General features: G+C 36.5%; 1 protein-coding gene across 4 annotated transcripts in view; it reads right to left on the bottom strand.

Moving 5' to 3' along the window:
- CRB1 (crumbs cell polarity complex component 1) overlaps positions 1 to 23,677 on the bottom strand; it is a 208,120-nt gene that overhangs the window by 100,409 nt on the left and 84,034 nt on the right. For all 4 annotated transcript variants that reach the window (XM_045456672.1, XM_045456670.1, XM_045456669.1 and 1 more), the window contains exons 3-5: positions 21,591 to 21,786; positions 18,349 to 18,488; positions 11,148 to 11,330 (exon numbers count right to left, since the gene is read on the bottom strand). In XM_045456672.1, the coding sequence (XP_045312628.1) occupies positions 11,148 to 11,330; positions 18,349 to 18,488; positions 21,591 to 21,786 (519 nt within the window). The remainder of the gene's footprint in view (positions 1 to 11,147; positions 11,331 to 18,348; positions 18,489 to 21,590; positions 21,787 to 23,677) is intronic.

Raw genomic sequence — 23,677 nt, forward strand, 5'->3', positions numbered from 1 at the left:
CACAAAACACAGCCATCACCAGAAAAGAATTATCTCGTGTAGGCCACCTCCTAGGCAATGATCAGAATGAAAAGGGTGGAAAATATAGATTACTTTGAAAATTCATGATTCTGCCCCTACCATTAATAACCAGGCCACCTTGCTTTGTATATACTCTGAGTGGCAGCTCACCTAAAGGGGAGACTAAGGAATTGAGACTTTGATTCAGCTACCTGGATTCTTTTATTGAACTAACATGGTCCTAGATCATAAAGAGAATGACCACTTGGTTGAAAATACTGGCCACCAATTTTTACAGTGGCCCACTTGGACCAACTTGAAAAATATAATGTACCACTGCAAATTTTTTAAATGACCTTTTCATATTTATACTTGACTCCTTTCACTGAAAGGTACTGGTTCAAGCAGATATTTGGAGAAAAGGTAATGATACAGCTACAAGGATGGAACACATCAGTTACATAGCCATGGAAGGGAGAATAACAATCAGCACTTGAGGGTAGGACACTTTAGACTCTAGGTGGTTCAGGGGAAGGTGGAAATTTATACTCTCCTTGTCCCTTAGACCCAGCATTGCCGACTGGAAAACAATAATATGGTCTAACTGAATCCAGCGGCATCTGTAGTTGACAATTTATTTCACTACTGGATTTGTCGACATGCTATAAAAACTCTGTAGTCCTGGTGATCCTAAACTACTCTGCCATGCCTGACACCACCGATGGCATTCCTAAACCTGTCCCCTTCTCAACCTTGGATGTGTACAAACAGATGGACACCTATAATATTGTATCAATCCTAATAATGCAAATTTATATGCTCCTCCTGATGCCCAAGCAGCTTTGAGTTGTCATACATAGTAACCAAGGCTGCAACTACTCAGTGACACTGCCCAATGTACCACATTAACCAAACCAACATAACCATGATCTAAATCAAGTTTAGCAACAATTTCCAAACTGGAGTGAAGTGTGTTCCTCTGTATTATATATTTGTATGTGAAAGAATGCCTTTCCTTTGAGGGTGAGGGTTACTCATCTGTTACCCCAGAGATTATTAGTAATGACGTCAAAGAATTGCCAGGTGGGTCTAAACACCCTTGCATAAGTCACAGACTGGCTTTAGACTATATCTTGGCTATCTGAAATAATGGTTTCCCTGGGATTTACTCCGTTTGCTGAGTTCAGGACCTTGGGGAGTAGAATTGAAGTCAATATTACATGCTGACCTTATCCTATTGCTTAGAGTCTTGTTGACAGTATCCTTTTTTTAAACATTTTTTTAATGTTTTATTTATTTTGGAGACAGAGAGAGAGACAGAGCATGAGCAGGGGAGGGGCAGAGAGAGAAGGAGGCACAGAATCGGAAGCAGGCTCCAGGCTCTGAGCTGTCAGCACAGAGCCCAATGCGGGGCTCGAACTCACGAACTGTGAGATCATGACCTGAGCCGAAGTCGGATGCTCAACCAACTGAGCCACCCAGGCGCCCAGACAGTATCCATTGTATGAGGCAAATAAAACAGATTTGGTCCCAATCTCTGACAGTCCGATTAATCAGGGTGGCTAATAGAGTAGCATATTCATATGAAAAATCAAGTTTAGCCAAGAACGCGTGTGGCAATGGGATGGTTTGCTGGAAGAAGCAATCCATCATGGGCTTGTGTATCCTTGCAGGCTCTTGCTAAAAATGCCAAGAATGCATGGCCCTGACTGCATGGCCCCAGGTCATTCCTTGGGGTTGGTTTGACTGCAAGTTAATGTGAAGGATGAAGTAATGTCTCGCTCTCAAAGAGTAGCCTCCATACTGCTTTCTATAAAAACAGTGGATTCCCCATCTCAGTGTTCTTCAGTTGTGCCTCTGTCATACTCGTCTGGTCCATATATATAGTGTCAACTCTGTGGGACTTGTGTGCAAGAGCAATTGAGGTAAATCTGATGCTCATGCTGTTTGTTGTATGGGCCTTTTTTTTGTGACTCAAAAGTCTTATGTCTTCTGCCAGCATCCATGAAGCATTCACATACTAAGTTACGAGCTTGTAATTAGGATGAAATCGAATCTCAGATCCAACAATAGGTTTAGTAGAGAGAAGATCAGGTAGTTCTTCTTTGACTGAAATCAGAAATCTGAAAATCAACTTAGAGTAACAAAGAAGGGAGTATTGGAAGTTTGAAGGAAAAGAAAGTATAAAAGGTCATCTTGGGAAGTGGAACTCCCAAAGGATTGTTTTCTAGTGCTAAGGCCCTCCTTGAGATGTGGGTCATAAATTTAAAGTGATACTCATCAGTGCAGTGGGTGACTTGTGAGATTTTCTCCAGCCACATTCAAATTGCTTGTAGATGTGGAGAAGGTAGAGTGTTAGGTCTAATCATAAGTGTACTTTTGCCAGGTAAGTGCAATGGGGAGAGACAGGGTCAGGGTTGCTGACAGTATATGCAAGGGAATAATTATAGGATTAGACTATGAAATCCAAGCTGGGATAAGGAATGAGGTAATTAGTAAAGAAAAAAATATTAGAACAATTGACTAGGGACAATGAAAAAAGTCTTGGAGTTAAGAGAACTGGAAAATATAGAGGTTATGGTTAGAGAATAGAATGATTGAAAGTGAGGTTTTTTTTTGTTTGTTTTGTTTTGTTTTTTTGTTTTTTTGTTTTTTTTAGTGAGGTTACTGGTGATGAAAAAACTGTGATCATAGGGTAAGTAGAAGTTGTGGGGTGGCAGTCATGGTGTTTAGAAATAAGTAGGCCAGGGGCGCCTGGGTGGCACAGTCGGTTAAGCGTCCGACTTCAGCCAGGTCACGATCTCGCGGTCCCTGAGTTCGAGCCCCGCGTCGGGCTCTGGGCTGATGGCTCGGAGCCTGGAGCCTGTTTCCGATTCTGTGTCTCCCTCTCTCTCTGCCCCTCCCCCGTTCATGCTCTGTCTCTCTCTGTCCCAAAAATAAATAAACGTTGAAAAAAAAAATTAAAAAAAAAAAAAAAGAAAAAAAAAAAGAAATAAGTAGGCCAATGGGACATAATGGGTGCATGGACTTTCTGCATGGGTGTTGAAGCCTCTGAGAATGATGAAAGTACAATACTAAGATCTTCAGTGATGGAGGGAAAGGCACCAGGAGGAAGGAAGAAGGTTGCAGTGAGGACAGGAAGTAGGTGGCATCATCCAAAGACGCAGGCTTTAAAATAAGTTGAGCGTTTGAATGAAGAGAGAGGAACGACTGCCTAGAAGTAACAATGAAATGACAGGGACATGTAGCTTATTTTCAGGACCAGTTAACTGGGATTTGGGAGAACAGAAAACTGCCTCCATGTGAGAGGGCTGCAGAAGAAATAGTATCCTGAGAAGATAGCTGGATTTCAGCTAAAGCAAGTAGGTGAAAGAAATGTTTGGACAAGAGCTTAAGGTTATTGGTAACTGAGCTGAATAATAATGCTTGGGATCTTTAGCACATAGTGGGCAGTCCAGAAAAGGGTGGGAAATTGGGTGAAATTAGGCAATGCACAGAGCATTTTGGCATAAGAGACCGAGGCTCAGTGGACCTGGCATGAAGGGACTTGGGTGCTGGGGCATCTGGAGGGGACTGAGGTATGTTCACCTGTAGGTCATGGTGAGATTACTTCTAAGAGACTTTAGAGGAAGTTATAGTCAATTATGATTACATACTTTTCAGGAATTCTTATGTAACGTCTAGGAGGAGGTGAATAGGATCACTACAGAAGTAGGAGTGGTTTTTACCAAGAGCAGGTATAATAATCTCTTTTGGGTAAAAAGAGATCCGACTCTTCTGTAAGAGATTTGGTTGATCTAAGGTTTTGAATACTTTCCCTAGGACTGGGACCTGAGCTGCTCAGGGCTCAAGTAAAATTCCAGGTGAATGTAATTTGAAGATGGTTGGGGAGAAGGAAGCGGGGGTGGGGGAGAAAGGTCTTTCTTAAGTGTCTTCTGCGTTACTGTCAGAAGGCAGACTCTAAACAACTACAGCAATGAACTTCGGTATAAGGGTTGTAACCATTGATTAGGTCAGGTGAAGGTCACTAATATTGTTCTTCCCAATGATTACCATGCTTAAAGAAACTTTGGGGGATCTTGGGCAGCTAGAAAATGACATGTGGTGTCAATATGGCCACCCTCACAGGAAGCAAACATGCAGTTGATGACGTCATATGAGGGTTTGCATATGATGGTCCACTGCAAGCACATATCCTAGCATCTTCGCCCTCCTCTCTGAACATTTTGTTCAATTTCTTGCACTAACAAACACCTTTATATGATTAGAACATGTTACTGCCCTTACAGCTTTTTTAAATGGTGGTAGCCCATACCTCTCACAGGAAAATAGGATTTCAACATGAAAATGTACCATTCAGGTCCTTGAAGTTGCAAGGACAGCACCTATAACCTATAACAATATGAATTATTGAGAATTGAATTACGAATTTCCTAGTGAAGAATTTATAATGGTGTTATGCCTTTGTCTTAGAAAATTAATCTTTTTCTAATACATGGCCAGAATATTTGATTTGGAGAGTTGGCATCTGTCTACTGATTATTCATTTGAGAGCTTTTCCTTAGGTCATTTGACTTCAAGTCAACAAAATGATGCTTACCTGTAAAGTAGCCAAGACCCTTGATGGCATGGTTATCTATCTCTGTCATTAGGGTACCACAGATATGCCCATTCTCTGTATTTGTTCTAAATTTGGTTTACCAAATCATAGCCGTTACATTTTCCTACTAGCTATAATATCTTAGTAGAGCGCGGGCAGTAAGTACAAAAACATGATTTTCAAATTAATCTATGTACAAGGAGGTGGCACACTTTTCCTAATTATTGTAGTTACCATAGCAAAACCAAAAGTAGTTCAAGCAAAAATGTGCTCATACACAATACAAACAGTTTTGTGTATAGAGGTTAATATGCATAACAAAGGCAGAGAAAGTGAATTAGATGAATCTATTGGAAATATTAATACACATTTTATTAAGTAAGTAAAAACTGAAGCAACACTTGATCTTTTAGAATAATAGTCTTATTTGTGTATCAAATATATTTAAGTTATTTAGGACCTGAGCTCTCAAAATTAAAATTGTAAGTAAGAAAAACAATGAGTCTCTCAGAAAAACAAGAAGCCTAAAACATAAAGTCAGCAAATGAACAAATCCTATTGAAAAAGGTCTCTTTAGACAGGAGATATCAACTGTCCCATATACCTCAATACTTCATGAATACGTGACACTTTCAATGCTACATGTTTGGCTCTATATGCCGATTTCAGTTGGATTTAGGTAAAGTGACAGGTTTTAACTTTTAAGGAAAAGTGAATGCTTCATTTTTAGTAACATTGTGCTTGAAGCAGATGAACCTGAGAATTGAGAGCTCCTGTAGACAGTCACTTTGCCAGGTGGCTCTCATCGGGGTGTTTATTGTTAAAAACCCCGCTATTTCTGCCTGAGGTTTGAAGCCAGGACTTCACAAGATCCCCTGCTGCACTCCTCAATTCTTTCCACGCAGAGAGCAGATGGGTGAAGCAGAATAAATCCCAGCCTCAGAGGCAATAATGTAGCATTCCAGAGACCAGTGATGGTGTTGCTTTTAGTTGGAGTAAATGCTAATTGGAGTTGGGAGTGAAATTTAGAATGGAAAATTGGACTTGCTTTATGAGACAGTTGGGAAACTTGTTAAGGGTATTATCACTACCATATTTTGATAAACAGAAACAAAATGTTAACATCACAAACTTTAGTCAATTGTTTCCAATTTAGCTTGGTTGGTTAGAACAGGATGCTTCAAGGATAAGCACACAGGTCGTGGGAGCCTGTCTTAATCTTTAAACTAACATGGTCCTTTGTATTAAAAAATGCTAACTTACCAAGTCATTTGGATTCTTGTAACTTCTAATAAATTGTATGTCACAAAAATAGCATAAATAGGTCATCTCTTCTGATCTGTCTGTATCTTTTTATGGTTTCGCTGAGGCAGTTATGACACTGCCTTGTATTTTTGTGCATCTTTTTCATCATGGCTTTTCCGCTTTTGGGGGGAAGAGATCATGTATTTTCATTATTATATCCCTAGAACTGAGTCCATTGCCCCAAACTGGAAAGCTAAAACATAATAGAAAGAAGCAGCCAACATTCCTTCCAGTAACGGTCAAGGATGGTCGTACAAAATAAAGTTAATTTACTGATTTTGGAATGGACTGAACAGTGTTATGCAACGACAGGCTTTCTTTGATTATAGGTTTATTTAACTTACCACTAAAATTATGTGACCATGTGGGTTTAAATAAATGCATCGACCTGTAAATCAAGTGTTTATGCACCATTATTATTTCAATTTGAGTGCTGCAGCTATGGGGACAAAACAGTCATGACAGTATGTGAAGATATTTTGCCAAGGAAATTTTATTTAATGATTTTGGGGAATTAGAGGATAGTAACCACTATTGCAACCAGACCCATGAGTTTCCAAGTCATTAAAATACCTAAATGGATCTTCATATTTTTCTCAATTATAACATTGAATGAGACTTTTGGTCTCTCTGGGCCATGATAACTTGCTGTACTTGTTGGAATTCCCAGAGAAGCCACGGATAAAAGCTAGTCTTCCTTCAGAGGGGCTTGGATCTTGTCACCAGAATTCTCTGCCTCCTTGTTTTCACTACTTCTCACTTTCCATAACCGCAAGCTCTCTTTATTTCTATCTCCCTGCATATTGTCTTCTGGGGCTCTGAGTTAATTTCTACTCTAGTATATTTCACTTTTTAATTATAAAAAAGTTAGAAAATTACATTGCATATGCAACCATAACCATTTTCAACACAGAAGGTAACTCTATACATAGTGAAGAGTAACAAACACATCCTTAATTATAATAAAAAAGAATAGTTTGTAGCTATATTTAACAACTCCAGTGGTTTCTTTGAATGGTGATGTCACTAAATGTATTATAAAGAGTTGCATTTTTTACCATGATAGAAAAAAATGTTTTAATCTAATAAGTGATAGAACTGTAAACTTTTACAGATGTATAAAAAATAAATTTGTGTCATTTATATCCTTAGCAGAGGCCAGTGGGAGCCCTGTGGCACCACATGAACAAAATAGACCAAAATAATAACAATGTAACAGCTCTGAAATTTAACTTATCATTGGACCCATAGCCCACCAAAGTAGGTGAGGACTATTTTCCAAAACTAAGCAGATCACTGCCTGCTAATTTTTTTTTTTTTTAATTCTGATAGGACTCAGAATCTCCTAACGTAACATCCAAAATGTCAAGGATTCAACTGAAAATCATCCATCATTCCAAGAACCAGAAAAACCACTAACTGAATGAGAAAAGAAAATAAACTGGCATCAACACTGAGTTGCATCAGATGTTGAAATTATTTGACAAGGGTTTTAAATAAATCATCACAAAATGATTTAATAAGCAATTAAAAATTCTCTTGAAATAAAGACTTCCTAAATTTGGCAAAAGATATAAATCCACAGATTTGAAAAGCTGAATGAAACCCAAATAGAACAAACTCAAATAAACTGACACCAACACATCAGAAATAAAATTCTGAAAGCTAAAGACAAAGTTGAAGGTATTATCACTACCATGTATTTTCTCTTCAAGCATCCAGAGAAATGATGCATTACCTATATGGCGACACCAGATTTCTGATTTTAAACCATGGTGTGTAGAATGAAATGGTGTATATTTTTTCAAATGCTGAAAGAAAAGAACTGTCAATTCTCTTCGCGAGTTTTCTAAATTATATGTAGTGATTAAAACAAGAACTATAATACCATCTGATCTTCAAGACAATGATATTCTGAAATGGGAAAGATAAAGAAATCTAAATGGAAATAAAGTCCCTCTATTTCAGTCAAAGTGTTAATGTCAATACCAATAGGCTGTAATACCCAGAACCTCCACCATGAAACTACACAAAACAATATACCCAAAAGTGCTATAAATAAATCAAGATGAAATCCTGAAAAACGGTCAAGTAACCCGCAGGAAGGCAAGGAAAGAAAAACAAGGGAATCCAGAAGAAAACAAAATAAGAAAATGAGATACTTCAACATGAACATATCAATGATTACTTACACTAATTAAAAAGGCAGAAATTGACAAGATAAATTTTTTAAAAAGCTGACCCTACAATATGTGTTTAATATACTGTTTATAAGAAATTCATTTCAAAATCAATTACAAGTATAAGGATGGAAAAAGATATACCATGCAAACATGAATTTTTTAAAAGGCAGGAGCAGTAAATTTCATATTAAAAAAAAAAAAAGAAAATCTGAAAGAACTGACAAAAAAAAAAAAAAATTCCTAGAACTAACAAGCCCATATAGCGAAGTTGCAGGGGATAAGGTTAATATACAAAAGTTGATTGCTTTCCTGTATAACAGCAATGAACAAGTGGAATTCAAAATTAATAACACATTTACATTAGCACCTCAAAAATGGAATACTTAGGTATAAATCTAACAAAATATGTACCAAATCTATATGAGGAAAACGACAAATCTCTGATACAGGATATCAAAAAAGAAATAAATAAGTGGAGAAATGTCCCATGTTCATGGATACGAAGATTAAATATTTTCAAGATTATTAGTTCACCCCAACTTGATGCAATCCCAACCAAAATTGCAGCATATAACCTCATAAATATGAACAAACTGATTCTAAAGTTTATGTGAATGGGCAAAGGACCCAGAATAGCAACACACAATACTGAAAGACAAAAATATTGGAGAACTGACGTTACCCAAGTTCAAGACGTCCAGACAGTAATCACATGTGGTATTGGCAAAATATACACAAATAAATAAATAGAACAGAGCAGATAGCCTGCAAATAAACGTATGTAAATACAGTCGATTGATCACATACAAAGAGCAAAGCAATAGTCTTTTCAGTGCATGGAGGAACAAAAGATAGTCTTTTCAATACATGGCAGGGGAACAACTAGACATTTACATATGGAAAAGTGAATTTAGATGAAAACCTTACACCCTTCACAAATATTAACTCAAAATGGACTGCAAACCTAAATCTAAAATGCAAAACTATAAAATGTCTGGAAGATAACATGGGAGAAAACTTAGATACCCTTAGGTAAGTTGATGACTTTCTAGATACAATACTAAAGACACGATCCATGAAAGAAATAACTGATAAACTGAATCTTATTAAAATTTAAAACTTCTGCTTTAGGAAAGGCATCATCAAGAGAATGAGAAGACAAAGTGGATAATTCCTCACGAAATCTCTCTTCTCTTTAAGTACACAACAAAACTAGATTTTTCCAGCCTGTGCCGTAGTTAAATGTGGTCATACGACTAAATCTGACCAATGAAATATGAATAGAAGAGATAGCCACTACATTTGGTATTGGTCCCTAAAAACCTAGATGCCGTGCTCCATTTTCTTTCCTCCTGTAGTGGCTTGCTGCAGAAGAGCATGAGAAACTTGGAAACCATTTTTGAAGATGGAAAAAAGAGAGAAGAGCTTGTGACCCTGAATCACCATTTAGAGGACAACTGATCATGAGAACCCATTTTTGGAATTTACATCCGTGAAAAATAACTGATTTCATTAAGCCATAGAGATTTGGGACAGCCACGACTTCTTTATTCATATAGTCATTCTTGGCAGCTTGTCAAAAATTGAGGCCAACACACTTTTCCAGAACATTCAAGTGCCTCTCCTGTTTGGATCTGCAGATTCATTGGTCAATTATGTCCTTTTGTATAATGAGGCAATATTTACAATGGCCTCTAACTTCGATATAATTTCCTCTTTATAGCCCTAAATGTAACATTGAAAAAATTTATAACTCCCCTAACCGGTTTCAAGAAGAATTTAAAATAGCTGACAAAAATACATATACTATACCAAGATTAAACATTTTTTAAAAAAATAAGAAAAAAAAGGCATCTATAAGAAATAGGAAACTTAAATAATCCCAGGTAAGGTAAATACATAAATATATTCCAGAAAAAAACCGTATGCTTACAGAACTCACATTAGCTGATAAGATTTCTAGCAGACTGTATGATCGGCAAATATGATGCATTCCACAATTTATTTCATGCTTTTTATCATTTATCAAGATTTTTTTTTTTGCATGCTTTTTACTAAGGGAAAAAGCATGCAAGCTAGAAGTTGTTCAGGAAAAATATTACTTCTCCTGACATTGACACTGGGGAGATTTTTCTCCTATGTGTTCTCATAGAGGGGACAGTGATTAAGGAAATGTCTTCTATAGCAACCTTACAACAAACAGTGCCATGAATCAAAGATCAATAACTTCGCAACTGAAACTCTAAAAGGGAACAGTAAGTGAAAATATAAGTGAAAAATTTCCCCTGTTTTCTTATTCCTTATTTACTTTTTTCAGAAATCTTCAATAACAACCTAAATGTTTTCCTCAGGTATCAATTAATCTATTAAAAAAGGAGTAAGATGGAAAAGTTAGATTGCAATTAGTTTTCTCAGTGGTGTCTATGCAGTAGTAGGTCAGCCGCTACTCATTACCAAATATGGGGACTGCCTCCAAACTTCTGAAAATGTTCAGAACACAAACACAAGTGCTCATTGGGAAACACACACGCAAACCTCCTCTGGGTTTCAGCGTAAGAATGTTCCGCATAAGAGAAAGATAAAATCGCTTACATTTGACATATATGAACAGCGTTAGCTATAAAGTAGGGGAGGAATATGCCTTGAGACTAGATAATTGTTCTCAGTGTAAATATAAATAAGTGCATTAACCTTTTACAGGCAAATATGAATAACACAAAAAGTTAGCATCATTATAAAATTTAGTAACATAAAAATTTCAACATTTTCTGTTTACAAAGTAAAGGATTTGAGTCAGGCTCCGATTCCCAGTATAATGCATAAAAAATATTTCCCCTTTATACACCTCTTTTATCCTTATTTTTAACATTTTCCTCATGATTTGAAGAATTATGATTTATGAAATACACTGTTTTTCATGCCCACAAGGGGGACCCTTTGCACCATAGCAGCAGAGTTTATACAGCACGGATCTTACTGCTATTACACCATTTGGTTAAATGCATGATCTGCCATGAAGTGCTAAAAAGTCAAGGCATCTCCCCTCCCCTTGTCCTCACCTGTGAGTCCAGGGGGACAGATACAAACATAACCTGAGGCTTCAGGGTAGCTGAATGAAGAAGGCAGCTGAGCAATGTGTCCATATTGTTTCTCTGAGGACAGCTCCACACACGCCCCACCAGAGTGGCAGGGGTTACTGTTGCATTCATTGATGTGAGTCTCACACTGGGTACCTGTGTATCCTGCAGGATAAAAGTTCAGAGAAGCTGCTAAGTCAAAGATCCTCAACCGTAGAGTTTAATGACTGAAAGGAGGCCGATCACTGTGCTGCCACCAATTCACAAGACAACATGCTGCTCTCAAGGAGCTAGCAAGAAGAAAATGGTAAAGGAAGGCTTCCTTTTTTTTTAATTTTGCAAGTCCAATTTTTAAAATTTTATTTATGTATTTTTTAACATAATTTATTGTCAAGTTTGCTAACATACAGTATATACAGTGTACTCTTGGCTTCAGGAGTAGATTCCCGTGGTTCATCACTTACATCAACACCCCATGCTCATCCCAGCAAGTGTCCTCCTTAATGCCCATCACTCATGTTTCCTGCTCCCAGCCCCCCACCCCCTTCAACCCTCAGTTTGTTCTCTGTGTTTAAGAGTCTCTTACGGTTTGCCTCCCTCTCTGAACTATTTTTTTCCTTCTTTTCCCCTACGGTCTTCTGTTAAGTTTCTCAAATTCCATATATGAATGAAAACACGATATCTGTCTTTCTCTGACTTATTTCACTTAGCATAATACCCACCAGTTCCATCCACGTTATTGCAAATGGCAACATTTCATTCTTTTTCATCACCAAGTAGTATTCCAGTGTGTGTGTGTGTGTGTGTGTGTATACCACATCTTCTTTATTCATCAGTTGATGGACATCTGGGCTCTTTCCATAATTTAGCTATTGTTGATAGCACTGTTATAAACATCGGGGGTTCATGTGCCTCTATGAATCAGCGCTCCTGTATCCCTTGGATAAATTCCTAGTAGTGTTATTGCTGGGCCACAGGGTAGTTCTATTTTCATTTTTTGAGGAACCTCCACACTGTTTTCCACAGTGGCTGCACAAGTTTGCATTCCCACCAACAGTGCAAGAGGGTTCCCATTTATCCACATCCTTGCCAACATCTGTTGTTTCCTGAGTTGTTAATTTTAGCCCCTCTGACTGGTGTGAGGTGGTATCTCAATGCGGTTTTGATTTGTATTTCTCTGATAATGAACAATGTTGAACATCTTGTCATGTGTCTGTTAGCCATCTGGATGTCTTCTTGGGAAAAGTGGTTATTCATACCTTATGACCGTTTCTCCAATGGATTATTTGTTTTTAGGGTGTTGAGTTTGTTAAGTTCTTTATAGAGTTTGGATACTAACCCTTTACCCGATATGTCATTCGCAAATATCTTTTCCCATTCCGTTGGTTGCCTTTTAGTTTCGTTGATTGTTTCCTTTGCTCTGTAGAAGCTTTTTATCTTGATGAGGTTCCAATAGTTCATTTTTGCTTTTATTTCCCTTGCCTTTGGAGATGTGTACAGTAAGAAGTTGCTGCAGCTGAGGTCAAAGAGGTTGGTTAAGGCCTCTTTGAAAATAGCAGTAGCAAAGGAATCACTTGTATAATAGTGATGAATATTTTTTAAAAGACTTGATTAATAAGGCTTGAAATAAAAATAGGACTTCAGGATAACCCTGATTTCCCAATTATCTTAAAGACTCCAATTCCTCAAATACTGAATTTTTAGCAAGAAAAAAATACGTAAGAAAATAGCCAAAAAGTCAGCAGTATGCACAATAGCCAACCCTAAATTCTTTTCTTAAAACTCAAAGTACAGGTAAATGATTACTTCTGCACACTGAGTAAGACAGAATAAAAAATTATTTCGTATTTGAACGGATTTAGCTGACTCATTTTATTACAGACAAGAATAAAAACAATAGAACATTAATTATTTAGTACTTTATAAAAATATTATATATAATATATATATATTAAATATTATATATAAAAGACAGTTCATGCCAGAACTCTTTCTTTGGTTTTACATACATGTGCACCTGTTTAAAAAAACTACATATATTCACATACATAAATATACATATACATATACATATACATATACATATACATACACATATAAATATAATTTGTGTGTGTGTGTATGTTGACATAAGTGCAATTCCACTATATACCTGCTTCTGGAGCTTACTTTTTTCACTCCTTTGAACAATCTATCCATGTTAGTAATATATATCTAACATAATTTTTAACTATTGCCAAGTATTCTGTAACATCAAAGTACCATAATTTAAACATGCGCTTAGTAGACTGATACATGTTTTGCTAGTACAAACAATGTTGCAGTGGATACTATCATTATATATTCATGCTTGAGCAAATATCTGAGTATAACACTGGGGTCTATGCCTAGAGGTGGAATTTCTAGGTTATAGGTTATATACATTTATTTTAATAGATACTGATAAAAACCTGGAGTAGTTTTACCATCTATGTACTTACTAGCACTGGATGACTGTGCATATAGCTCCAAGTCCTTGCCAACATTTGCTATTACCAAATAAAATTTTTTAACAGTTGGTTAGATAAAAAAATAATACTTCATTGCTATTTGGGTTTACATTTTCCCCAGTTACTACTGAATTTAACTTTTCTGCAAATTTAAAAAAAATCATTTCATGACTTTTTCTTGTTTTTCGCATTAGACTGTCTTTCCTATTGATATATAAGATTATTTATATAGCACTATACATATATAAGCTGATATACGAAGTTCTTAAAGGAACATAATTTGATCTATAATACAAGTGACTTCACAGTCAACTAAAGATCTTCGTAATGTCATTTAACTCCTCTGAGAAATATGTTTTTAAATTTACAATCCAAAATTATAAAACTTATAAATCTGATCATGGTATTTCTTTATTTTAAAATCATCCAATGGCTTCTGCTTTCACACAAAATAAAATCCAAAATCCCTAACCTAAAATGACTTTTATTATCTGGCCTCCATCCCATCTCTAAATTCCTTCCCTAGAATGTCTTCTCCCCCAGGGCCTTTATGACACGGTTCCCTCTACTAGAATATCCTCCTCCAAGACCATGGTTGGCTAATGCTTAGTTTTGAGACTTAATCTTGTATGACTTTTCTCAGAATGACTTTTCCTCATGAACAGATTTAAGTATGATCCCTTCGTTTTCTCTCATATCACCCAGTTATTTCTTTCATTGCTCGTATGATAATTTTCATTATTTTTGTTATTTTTATGTATAGTTGCTTCCCTCAATAGACTTTAAGCTCCACAAAAGCAGGGACTGCTTTTTATTTATTCACCCTTCCAATACTGAGCAATGCATAAATAGTTGACTTGCAATCAACAACTGAATGAGAGTCAAATAGCAATAACTATTTAAATTATAATTCTAGTTTTGCAAGTAAATTAGAGAATTGACTATTAATAAGTAAATAATGAAAACATGATATAATTGCTCATTTTGTAATTTTAATAAAAAACCTGAATGGGTTCATATGTCAAATCATAACCACAACATAAATTCTGTTGCTCAACAGTATAATACATATGTCACATATGACCCTTGGGGTCTGTCTCAGTCATCTGAAGAAGACACTTAGATGAAAAAGGAAACTAAAAGCACATGTCAGATCACAATCCTTTGTGGTGACCTCCCACCAAGAACCCTATGTCTCTTAAACCTGAATATCTACTTTTTTACAAGTTTTTGTAAACTGGTATTTGTTGTGCTACAGTGAACTTATTGAAGAACGTTCCAACTATTTTCAATTTTCTTCTCGGAGTAAGTCTCAAGACTCATGTGCAGGCCAGGTTAGGAAGTAATTTAAAGCCTTCATAAATCCTTTTTTGCTTTCTGATTCATATATTATCCTATTCCTACAGTGAACATTAGGAAGGTTCTGATTTACGGTCTTCCCAGCCCTGTCCCCACCACTGGGGCCCTGTGGGAATTCTGTCTGCTGCTCCCTTTAACTATGTATATAAATAGATTCCTTCAGCCAAGGCTATATTCAATAGTTTTAACAAGTTTCTCCATAAACTTTGTATGAAGAAACAATATGATATTGAGTCAAGTCCCCAGGGTTCTTATGTTTTTCTTTTTTTAAACAAATCCGATCTTACCTGGGTAACATGAAAACTTTTAAGATAAGCACTTAAAATGAATGACACTTCTTGTAATTAATTACTTTTGACATGAGGACCCCAGGCAATTACAGTGGTGGGTTCTTGCCATTGCCTTCAGTTGTGGTGGTCTTATTTCTTAGATACAGGGTAGCTTGTAGCATCAAATCTTCTCTTTATATGTAACAGTAAGAATAGGGTATAAGGAAATTCTGAATTTTCTATCTGGGCAAAATCACCATTGTTCCACTCACCCAAGAAAGAAACTCAGAAGCAGACCTGCCCTAAGTCTGTGCCCCTTTCTTAATTTCCACATCATGTCTCTCTTGACATGAAGTTGTAGTTCTGGCAAATAGCCTTATCTCTTGTTTAAAATAGTGCACAACATTTTTTAAGCTAGACTCCCTGCCTTTCATTTTATTTCTCTCAATCATCTTCCACTAAAGTTCCAAAGAGTTCTTTTTAAATCAACAGGTCAAGTTATGGTATCTCTCTGCCCCACAGTGTGTAGGGCAGACAAACAGTATGTGATCTGGCTTGAGCCCTGTCTTGTCCCCCAGCCCCAGCTCTCTACCACCAGCCAACCCTATGTAGTCCAGCATTTTGGAACAATCATTTAAAGTTCTACAATTGGATATGCTCCTTTCCATGTGTGCCTGCAGCCCTTTCTTCCTTCTGTCCTCCTTTTCCTTCTTCTCTTCTTTCCCTAGACAAATAATGGGCTGCTATGTGCTAGCCATGGGGGTCTAGAACACTCAGTCTCCTAATTTTGGTACCTAGTTAACATTTACTGCGTGCTTACTATGGTCTAGGCTGAGCTAGGAACTTTATATGTATTACTGGATTTATCTCTAAAGCGACTCTGTGAAGTGGATGTCATTATCATCTTTGCTTTGCAGATGGGGAAACTGAAGCTCAGAGAAGTAAAGTTTCTTGTCCAATATCACACAGCCAGTGAGTACATTTCTGGAATATGCTTAGTGATCTTTCAAATTTTCTAAAATGCTGCCTATTGGGTCAGGCCATCTCTGTACATCTCCCTTTATTCCCTGTTACAGAATTTATTATAGCTTTTTATTGTACCAAAAATCATACTATACACATTTTTTCACACTGTCTCCCAACTAGAATTTAAATTCCTTGGAAGAAGGGACCATGTCTTTTTGATTCCAGACCCCTGATATATATAAATTATACTGAACTCCATGTGGTTTAAATGATTGAATCCATGAATGAGTGGAACACATATTGATTTGTCTTTTTTAAGGTAGGTCTTCTTAACTGCCTGACTTCATTACAAGCCCTCTAGAGAACAGAAGATATTCTCATATGTAATTCCTACCTCCTGTTGTAGAACCTGGTACGTAATAATAGTTGCTTTTTTTTTCTGAGTACCTAATATGTTCCAGGCTCTACTTTTAAAATTTTATTCTTCTTAATACTACAAGTCATTTTTCATCCCTCATTTACAGTTGAGGAGCTGAAGAATGAAGAGGTGACCAACTAGGTCACTCAGTTAAGAAGTGATGGATTTGTTCTATTCCCAAACTGTCCACTCTACCTCTGCTTCCAGATAGAGATCCTTTACAGGGCGTTGTGTGAATGTTGAGTGCTGATTGATGACAAGAATGTGAAAAACACATTTTGAAATATTTTCAGTATGTAAATCAGGTCAATGACCAAAGGATAACAAAACACGCCCCGTTCATTACCTGGAAGTGGGCACACACAACCTACAAAGATTCCCGAGCCACAGAATTCCAAACTTCCTTTTACACTTTCACGTTTACTTGTTTGTTTGTTTGTTTTACCTACGAAATACATTTAGCCAACGCATATTAAATGTCCCTTAGGTAGTGAGATGCCTTTCGATAGGAAGCTACTAACAACTTGACCCCAGTCTCCATGCTTCCTCCCCAACCACAGGATTACTTTTTCCTTAGACAGTAAAATGAAAGGCAGAAGGGGATAGATGATTAGTAAGCTTGTAACAACAAGATTTTAAATAATCATATGTTTATCATTATTTGCCAGTGGATCAAGAAAGAAGACATGAAATGCTCTCTTATTTCTATCAGTGAAATCCCAGTGAGAATTAGGTTAAAAATATGTTAAGCAGTTTTTTTTGATAAAACTAACAGCAATATTTACAGGTGACTTGTTGCCTAAGTGTTATATAATGTTTTCTACTGATTCTGGTATTACCTCTACATTCTAGCCTAATTACCCTTTATGTGTAATTTTTAGTTATGGTTTATGTATATTAAACTAATAATCTCAATTATATTATAAATGCTGAGGAGAATACACCTATTTCTGGAATAATCATTCTATACCCTCTATGGGACCATTGTAATTATGTTGACTATGAAATATAATACAGTCTCCTAGGGTTTTAATGTTGTTTCATGGGTTTCAATATATTCTAGGTATCAGTGAAAATATCTTGGAAGAAAAGGAAGCATCTTCAAGTGAATTTTTCTCCATGAAGACCATGCTAAAATTGATTCTTCTATTCATTTTTTCCTCTCTGTTTCCTCTAGATGGTTCTAATGATTAGGCACATGGTAACCTACTTTAGACAATGCATAGTGTAGCAGTAGGTATGTGTGAGCAATGAAGAATTCAGTTGAACAATGATAACTAGTGGGGTGCCTGGGTGGCTCACTCGGTTAAGTGTCCGACTTCAGCTCAGGTCATGATCTCGTGGTCTGTGGGTTTGAGCCCCACATTGGGCTCTGTGCTGACAGCTCAGAGCTTGGAGCCTGCTTCAGATTCTGGAGCCTGCTTCAGATTCTGTGTCTCCCTCTCTCTCTCTCTCTCTCTCTCTGCCCCTCCCCTGTTCACACTCTCTTTCTCTCTCTCAAAAATAAATAAACAATAAAAAATAACTTAATAAAAAACAGAATCTAGAAGAAAGAGTTGGTTTTAAACCTTTAACAGTAAGATTTTTTAGTTTACATTTGCCATAAGTGGTTTGTTTCTACTCTAAGCAAAAAAAAAAAAAAAAAAAAAAAAAAAGTTGGTGGAAGATATTTTGTCACTTACCAGGCCAGCAGTGACAAGTGTAATTGTCATCACTGTCCTCACATGTAGCATTATTGTGACAGGGTTTTGACCAACATAGAGGCATCAGGGTCTCACAATGTGTCCCTGTGAATCCACTATCCATGCAGTTACAGCTATAGCTGGAGAGTAAAACGAAATTTTCACATCAACTCTTGGTCATATTGAGATCAAGTACCTTTATCCTGTCTCTTCCCCTGTCCATCAGTCTGAGACCCCGGGCATGGCTTTAACACTTGTCTCAAAAACTCTGGGGAATTATCTCTACAAACCTGAACACGTTATGTATTTCCATACTGGTACCTGATTATCTTTTAAAATTTATGATAATCTTTAAAAATTTCATGCAAAATTATTTGGAAACCATGATTATTTACTTCAGTTTCCTCATCCATAAATTGAAGACAATAGTACCTATGTCACAGGGTTATTGTGATAATTGAATGTGCATAGAAAGAATAGACATGGTATCTGAAACATCAGAAAACACTGAATAAATTATTACTAAGTAGTACTAAATAAAGTTGTTAATATTTGTGAAGGCAGTGGAGAATGATTTATACCACTGTGGTGCTCTTTTATATTTACAGCCCATTAATAAGGTCCCTTACGAAAAACGAAACAATAAATTATTTAAAAAAACAGGAAAAGCCCTCATTATATAAATTGTGACTTACGTTCTCTTATTTTTAGATTACAGGAATATTTTAGTCTTGCTATTTCTATCCATTCATTGGTTGAGTGAGATTATCTGAGAGACTCAAAACACAAATCTGATGGGGATACTTGTCAACTTTATCAAGAGGAGCTTTTAATTTATATGGGATCTCCTCAAGGATTTAGTATTATAAAAATATGGGGTTGCACACTCGGCTTTGATGAAATGAAGGTCTAGGGGAAAGAACACCTATGAACTTATAAAGACTTAGAGTTCTGTTCACTATGGCTTGTGTGAATGTTTACCACCAAACACAGATAAGAAGATTTCACTAAGGAAACTGAAATATTAGCAAATGTAATAAGTCACTATAATTTGTTATGTATTGCTAGTGAGAAATCCTCTTACTAATTAAAAGACTTACTAAAAATCTACTATATATAGGACATTAGAGACAAGAGCCCTGTACTAGAGGCTGGCTAGTGGGCCCCAATTCCTGGAAACTCTATTTGCATATCCCTTTGGTCTACAAGAAACTTGTTTGTTTTTTGTTTCTTGGGTGTATAGTTTCTGACCTTCCCATAAACCTCATAGAAAATGTGTTCATTTTTGTTGTGGGAAACTAAAGTCAGGTTGTATTGTTGACCGTGTACTCATCTTCCCAAAATTTAGGTACTAAGAGAGAGAAGGGTAAAACAGAAAAATTATCCATGGCACATTACACAAAGAATTGAAAGGTGGCAAGGTTCAGTAGCCTTGTTTTGTTTGCATCTCCATAGGAAGCAAAAGCTTTGTGTATTTTCTGTCCTGATGTTTTCTGGAGGCAGTAAAGCATGGATGGGGAGACCTCCTGCTCTTCCTCTGCAGTACATGTGTGGAAACTTCCATTCTGGTCAGTCTACATGTTGGTCAGTAATCTGCCTTGGGGAATATAGATTCTTGTCACTGGAGAATGATTTGGGTAAAACTGAAAGTCAGAGTCAAGACATGAAATGTGATTAAAAGTTATACTTTAGAGTTTACAAAAGAAACATACAACTACATTGTTCTATTTAAAATCACATTATTTTGCTGGATATATTTGAAGTACATGTGCCTTTTACTCCTCCCCTTTCGAGTCCGATTCTCTTTGAAACTTAGATTTGGGATAAACTGGATCTTACTTATTAAATAAAGAAGAATTGGATTCTAGTCTTTCTTCTACAAAGAATTAACTGTGTGAACTTGTGGGAGTCACCTAACTTCCCTGAACTTTGGACATCTAATGTAATGTGAGAATATGAATGCTCAGCTTGCCTTCCACTGAGCTGCTGAAGGATCCAACAAAACATTAAATACTAATGTTGTTCAAATTGCCATGCATTTGATAATTTGGTATTTGTGGTTTAAATAGGTATCAGAAAGTTCTTTTTAAACTATTTTCTATAGGGGCACCTGAGTGACTCAGTCGGTTAAGATTCTGACTTTGGCTCAGGTCATGATCTCACGGTTTCTAAGTTCAAGCCCAGCATCAGACTCTGTGCTGACAGCTCAGAGCCTAGAGCCTGCTTCAGATTCTGTGTCTCCCTCTCTTTCTGCCCCTCCCCACTAGCTGTCTCTGTCTCTGTCTCTCTCTCTCTCTCCCTCTCCTTCAAAAATAAACATTTAAAAAAAATAAAATATTTGATATATAATCAATTACCATCACCTACATTTATTATTTATATTGTATTAAGGTTTATTTATTTATTTATTATTTTAAATAATAAATTAAAAGCCAATGATAGAATCAGCTGAAAAGTCAATGATAGAATCGACTTCGGAGCAGATTCACATAGCTACTTCTCGCCAGTCTACTCTCTCAAAAGTATTCACCCAAGTCTCCAAACACCTGGACATTCAAGATACAATCAATTTGATATCACTGCCTTTTCCAACACTGTTTATATACAATTTCTAAAGGACTTATTTTTCATCACTTGATTTATATGCTTGTAATTATGTAAATACCACCTTATATTCACATATAGAATCTATAACTTTGTTTTTGCACTTTCCCTATCTATAACAAGTTTAGTGGAATTGAAAAGTTGGCATTTTTTTTTGTAATATAAACAGTCCTAGAAGATTACCAGAGTGACTTGGAAAATTCTCACTCTTGGGACAAATGACCTCTAAAGGATGAATTTTTGAGTAAAATCTGAATGTTACAACTTTTTGTCATTTAAAGTGTAAAGCAGGGATTCCTGGGTGGCTCAGTTGGTTCTGACTTCGGCCCAGGCCATGATCTCACAGTTCATGGGTTTGAGCCCCCTATCGGGCCCTGTGCTGACAGCTCAGAGCCTGGAGGCTGCTTCAGATTCTGTGTCTCCCTCTCTCTCTGCCCCTCCCCTGCTCACGTTCTGTCTCTTTCTCTCTCTCAAAAATAAACATTAAAAAATAAAAATAAAAAAATAAAGTGTAAAGCAGTGTGAACATCTTCAGCTGAGGACATGAGCTCTCTAAAATCCCCAGAGAGGTACAGTAGTGGTTGGTTGGTCAGTGAGTTCTCTCTAAGCCAATCGCCCAAACACAGGAGAAAACGTACCTATTGTGTCCATCTATGCACAGCCCTCCATGGAGACACGGCTGACTGGCACATTCATCAGTACTGAGTTCGCAGTGATCACCAAGGAATCCAGCGGGACAGTCACAGAAATAAGCCCCCAGAGCATCATAACAGGTTGCACCATTTAGGCAGGGCTGGGACCAACATTCATCAACTTCCATTTCACAGTTCACACCTTTTAAGAAAGTCAGCACAGAAAAAAGGAAAAGTTTTAGCACAGCGTTAATATTTTAGCTCTTTGCCAGTGCTTTATTTACCAAGGCTTTTTGTCAAATGTTATATTACCCAAAATAATTTTCCTCTTTAATTGTAATTGATATTAACTTTCTGGCATGCTCATGGGAAGTTGCACAATGCAGAGCAGCTGTTACTTACAAAGAACTATTGGATACAACAGCTTGTGGCTTTTTAATCTGTTGAAACAAGTCATTTTTAGAATAAAGTTATTGTTAATTGTACTTTTGTTGGAAGCTTTATAGGGACCGGTCAATTTTCTTCATTATTTTTAAGCAATTAGTTAGGCATCGTAAGGGGAGTGGGTGCAAGCTCAGACTCCAAAGCCAAATGACCCAGTGTGGAATCCTGGCACAGCCACTTATTGGCTGTGTGATCTTTGGCAATTCCTTAATCTTTCCATATCTCAGTCTCTGCACCTGAAAAATGGGACCACTACTTGTAATTACCTCATAGGATTATTATTACAATTACAATGTGTTCTGAAATGCTTATGATAGTAGGTGGTACTAAATGTTGCTAGAGGGAAAAAAACAATACTTGGTCCTTCTATATTTATTGTACAAATAATGATGTGCAATTATTTCCTTAAGTGCTCCTTCTGCATAGACGTATTTTAAATTTAAAATTTCCATAGTGTTGTAAAATACTACTTTTAAATAGGAAATCAGTTTGTGACATAATATAATTAGTATAAGCTACTTCATTTTGGGGCACCTGGTTGGCTCAGTCAGTTAAGCTTCCGACCTCAGCTCAGGTAGTGATCTCACAGTTGGTGAGTTCAAGTCCCGCATCGGGCTTTGTGCTGATAGCTCAGAGCCCAGAGCCTGCTTCAGATTCTGTGTCTCCCTCTCTCTCTGCCCTTCCCCTGCTCGCACTCTGTCTCTATCTCAAAAATAATAAACAAACATTAAAAAAAATTTTTAAAGAAGCTAGTTCATTTTAAGGTAATTTACATGAAAAATCTCTATTTATTCTCCCCAAAATTGTAAATGAGTATTTACTATACAAAATATGTTCAAGACTTAGAAAAGTAGTCACATGGAGATAACAAACCACCTTACTGACTCTATCAAAATAATATTTGATATACCATAATCAAATTTGCATACATGTTTTAAAAGACACAAAAGGGGAAATATCTATATTTACCTATCTTTATTTCTATTCCTACAACCCAGGATAATAGATTATGTATTAAAATGATATTGAGGGATTTTCAAATGACTCAGAAGTTGCTAGGTGTCTGAGAATGTGCTCTCTTTCCTGACAGAAAAAGCAGTAGCATATCCTAACACTGCTGACCATTTACAACTGTGACTAGATTCTATAAATACCTAAGCTGAAAGGGATCCCAGCATATTAAATTTGATTGTTTTTTTGAGAAGAAAAAAACTTAAAAATTAAATTTTATATTGATAAAAATATAAAGCTGTGGAACAGTATTTGTTGCTAGGTAAACGGCTTGCCATTTGGGGCCAGGCTATTTCTTACCCAATCTGGGATTGAGATCAATCATAACTATTTTACTTGGCATAACTAAGGTCAAGGGAACAAACACTGAACTGGCCAGTGGAACACGTGTATTTTCATTCTCATTCTCTCTCTGAAATGGCTTTTCAGCAATGTTTTAGCATCTTCATTTCTGCCATGTAAAATAATACAATAACATCTCTGTTTTCCAAGATGTAAGACAAAAATAAATTTGTTAAAATATTTTTTCTTACAATTATTTTTTAGACATATATAGCAACTAAAATGATAATGGGTTAGTCCTCAGTAACTACAAGGCACAAAATGACCTCCCCTGAAATGACAACGATCAATCACAA

This window comes from Leopardus geoffroyi, chromosome C3 (assembly GCF_018350155.1).
Source record: "Leopardus geoffroyi isolate Oge1 chromosome C3, O.geoffroyi_Oge1_pat1.0, whole genome shotgun sequence".
In the NCBI taxonomy this organism is placed as follows: domain Eukaryota; kingdom Metazoa; phylum Chordata; class Mammalia; order Carnivora; family Felidae; genus Leopardus; species Leopardus geoffroyi.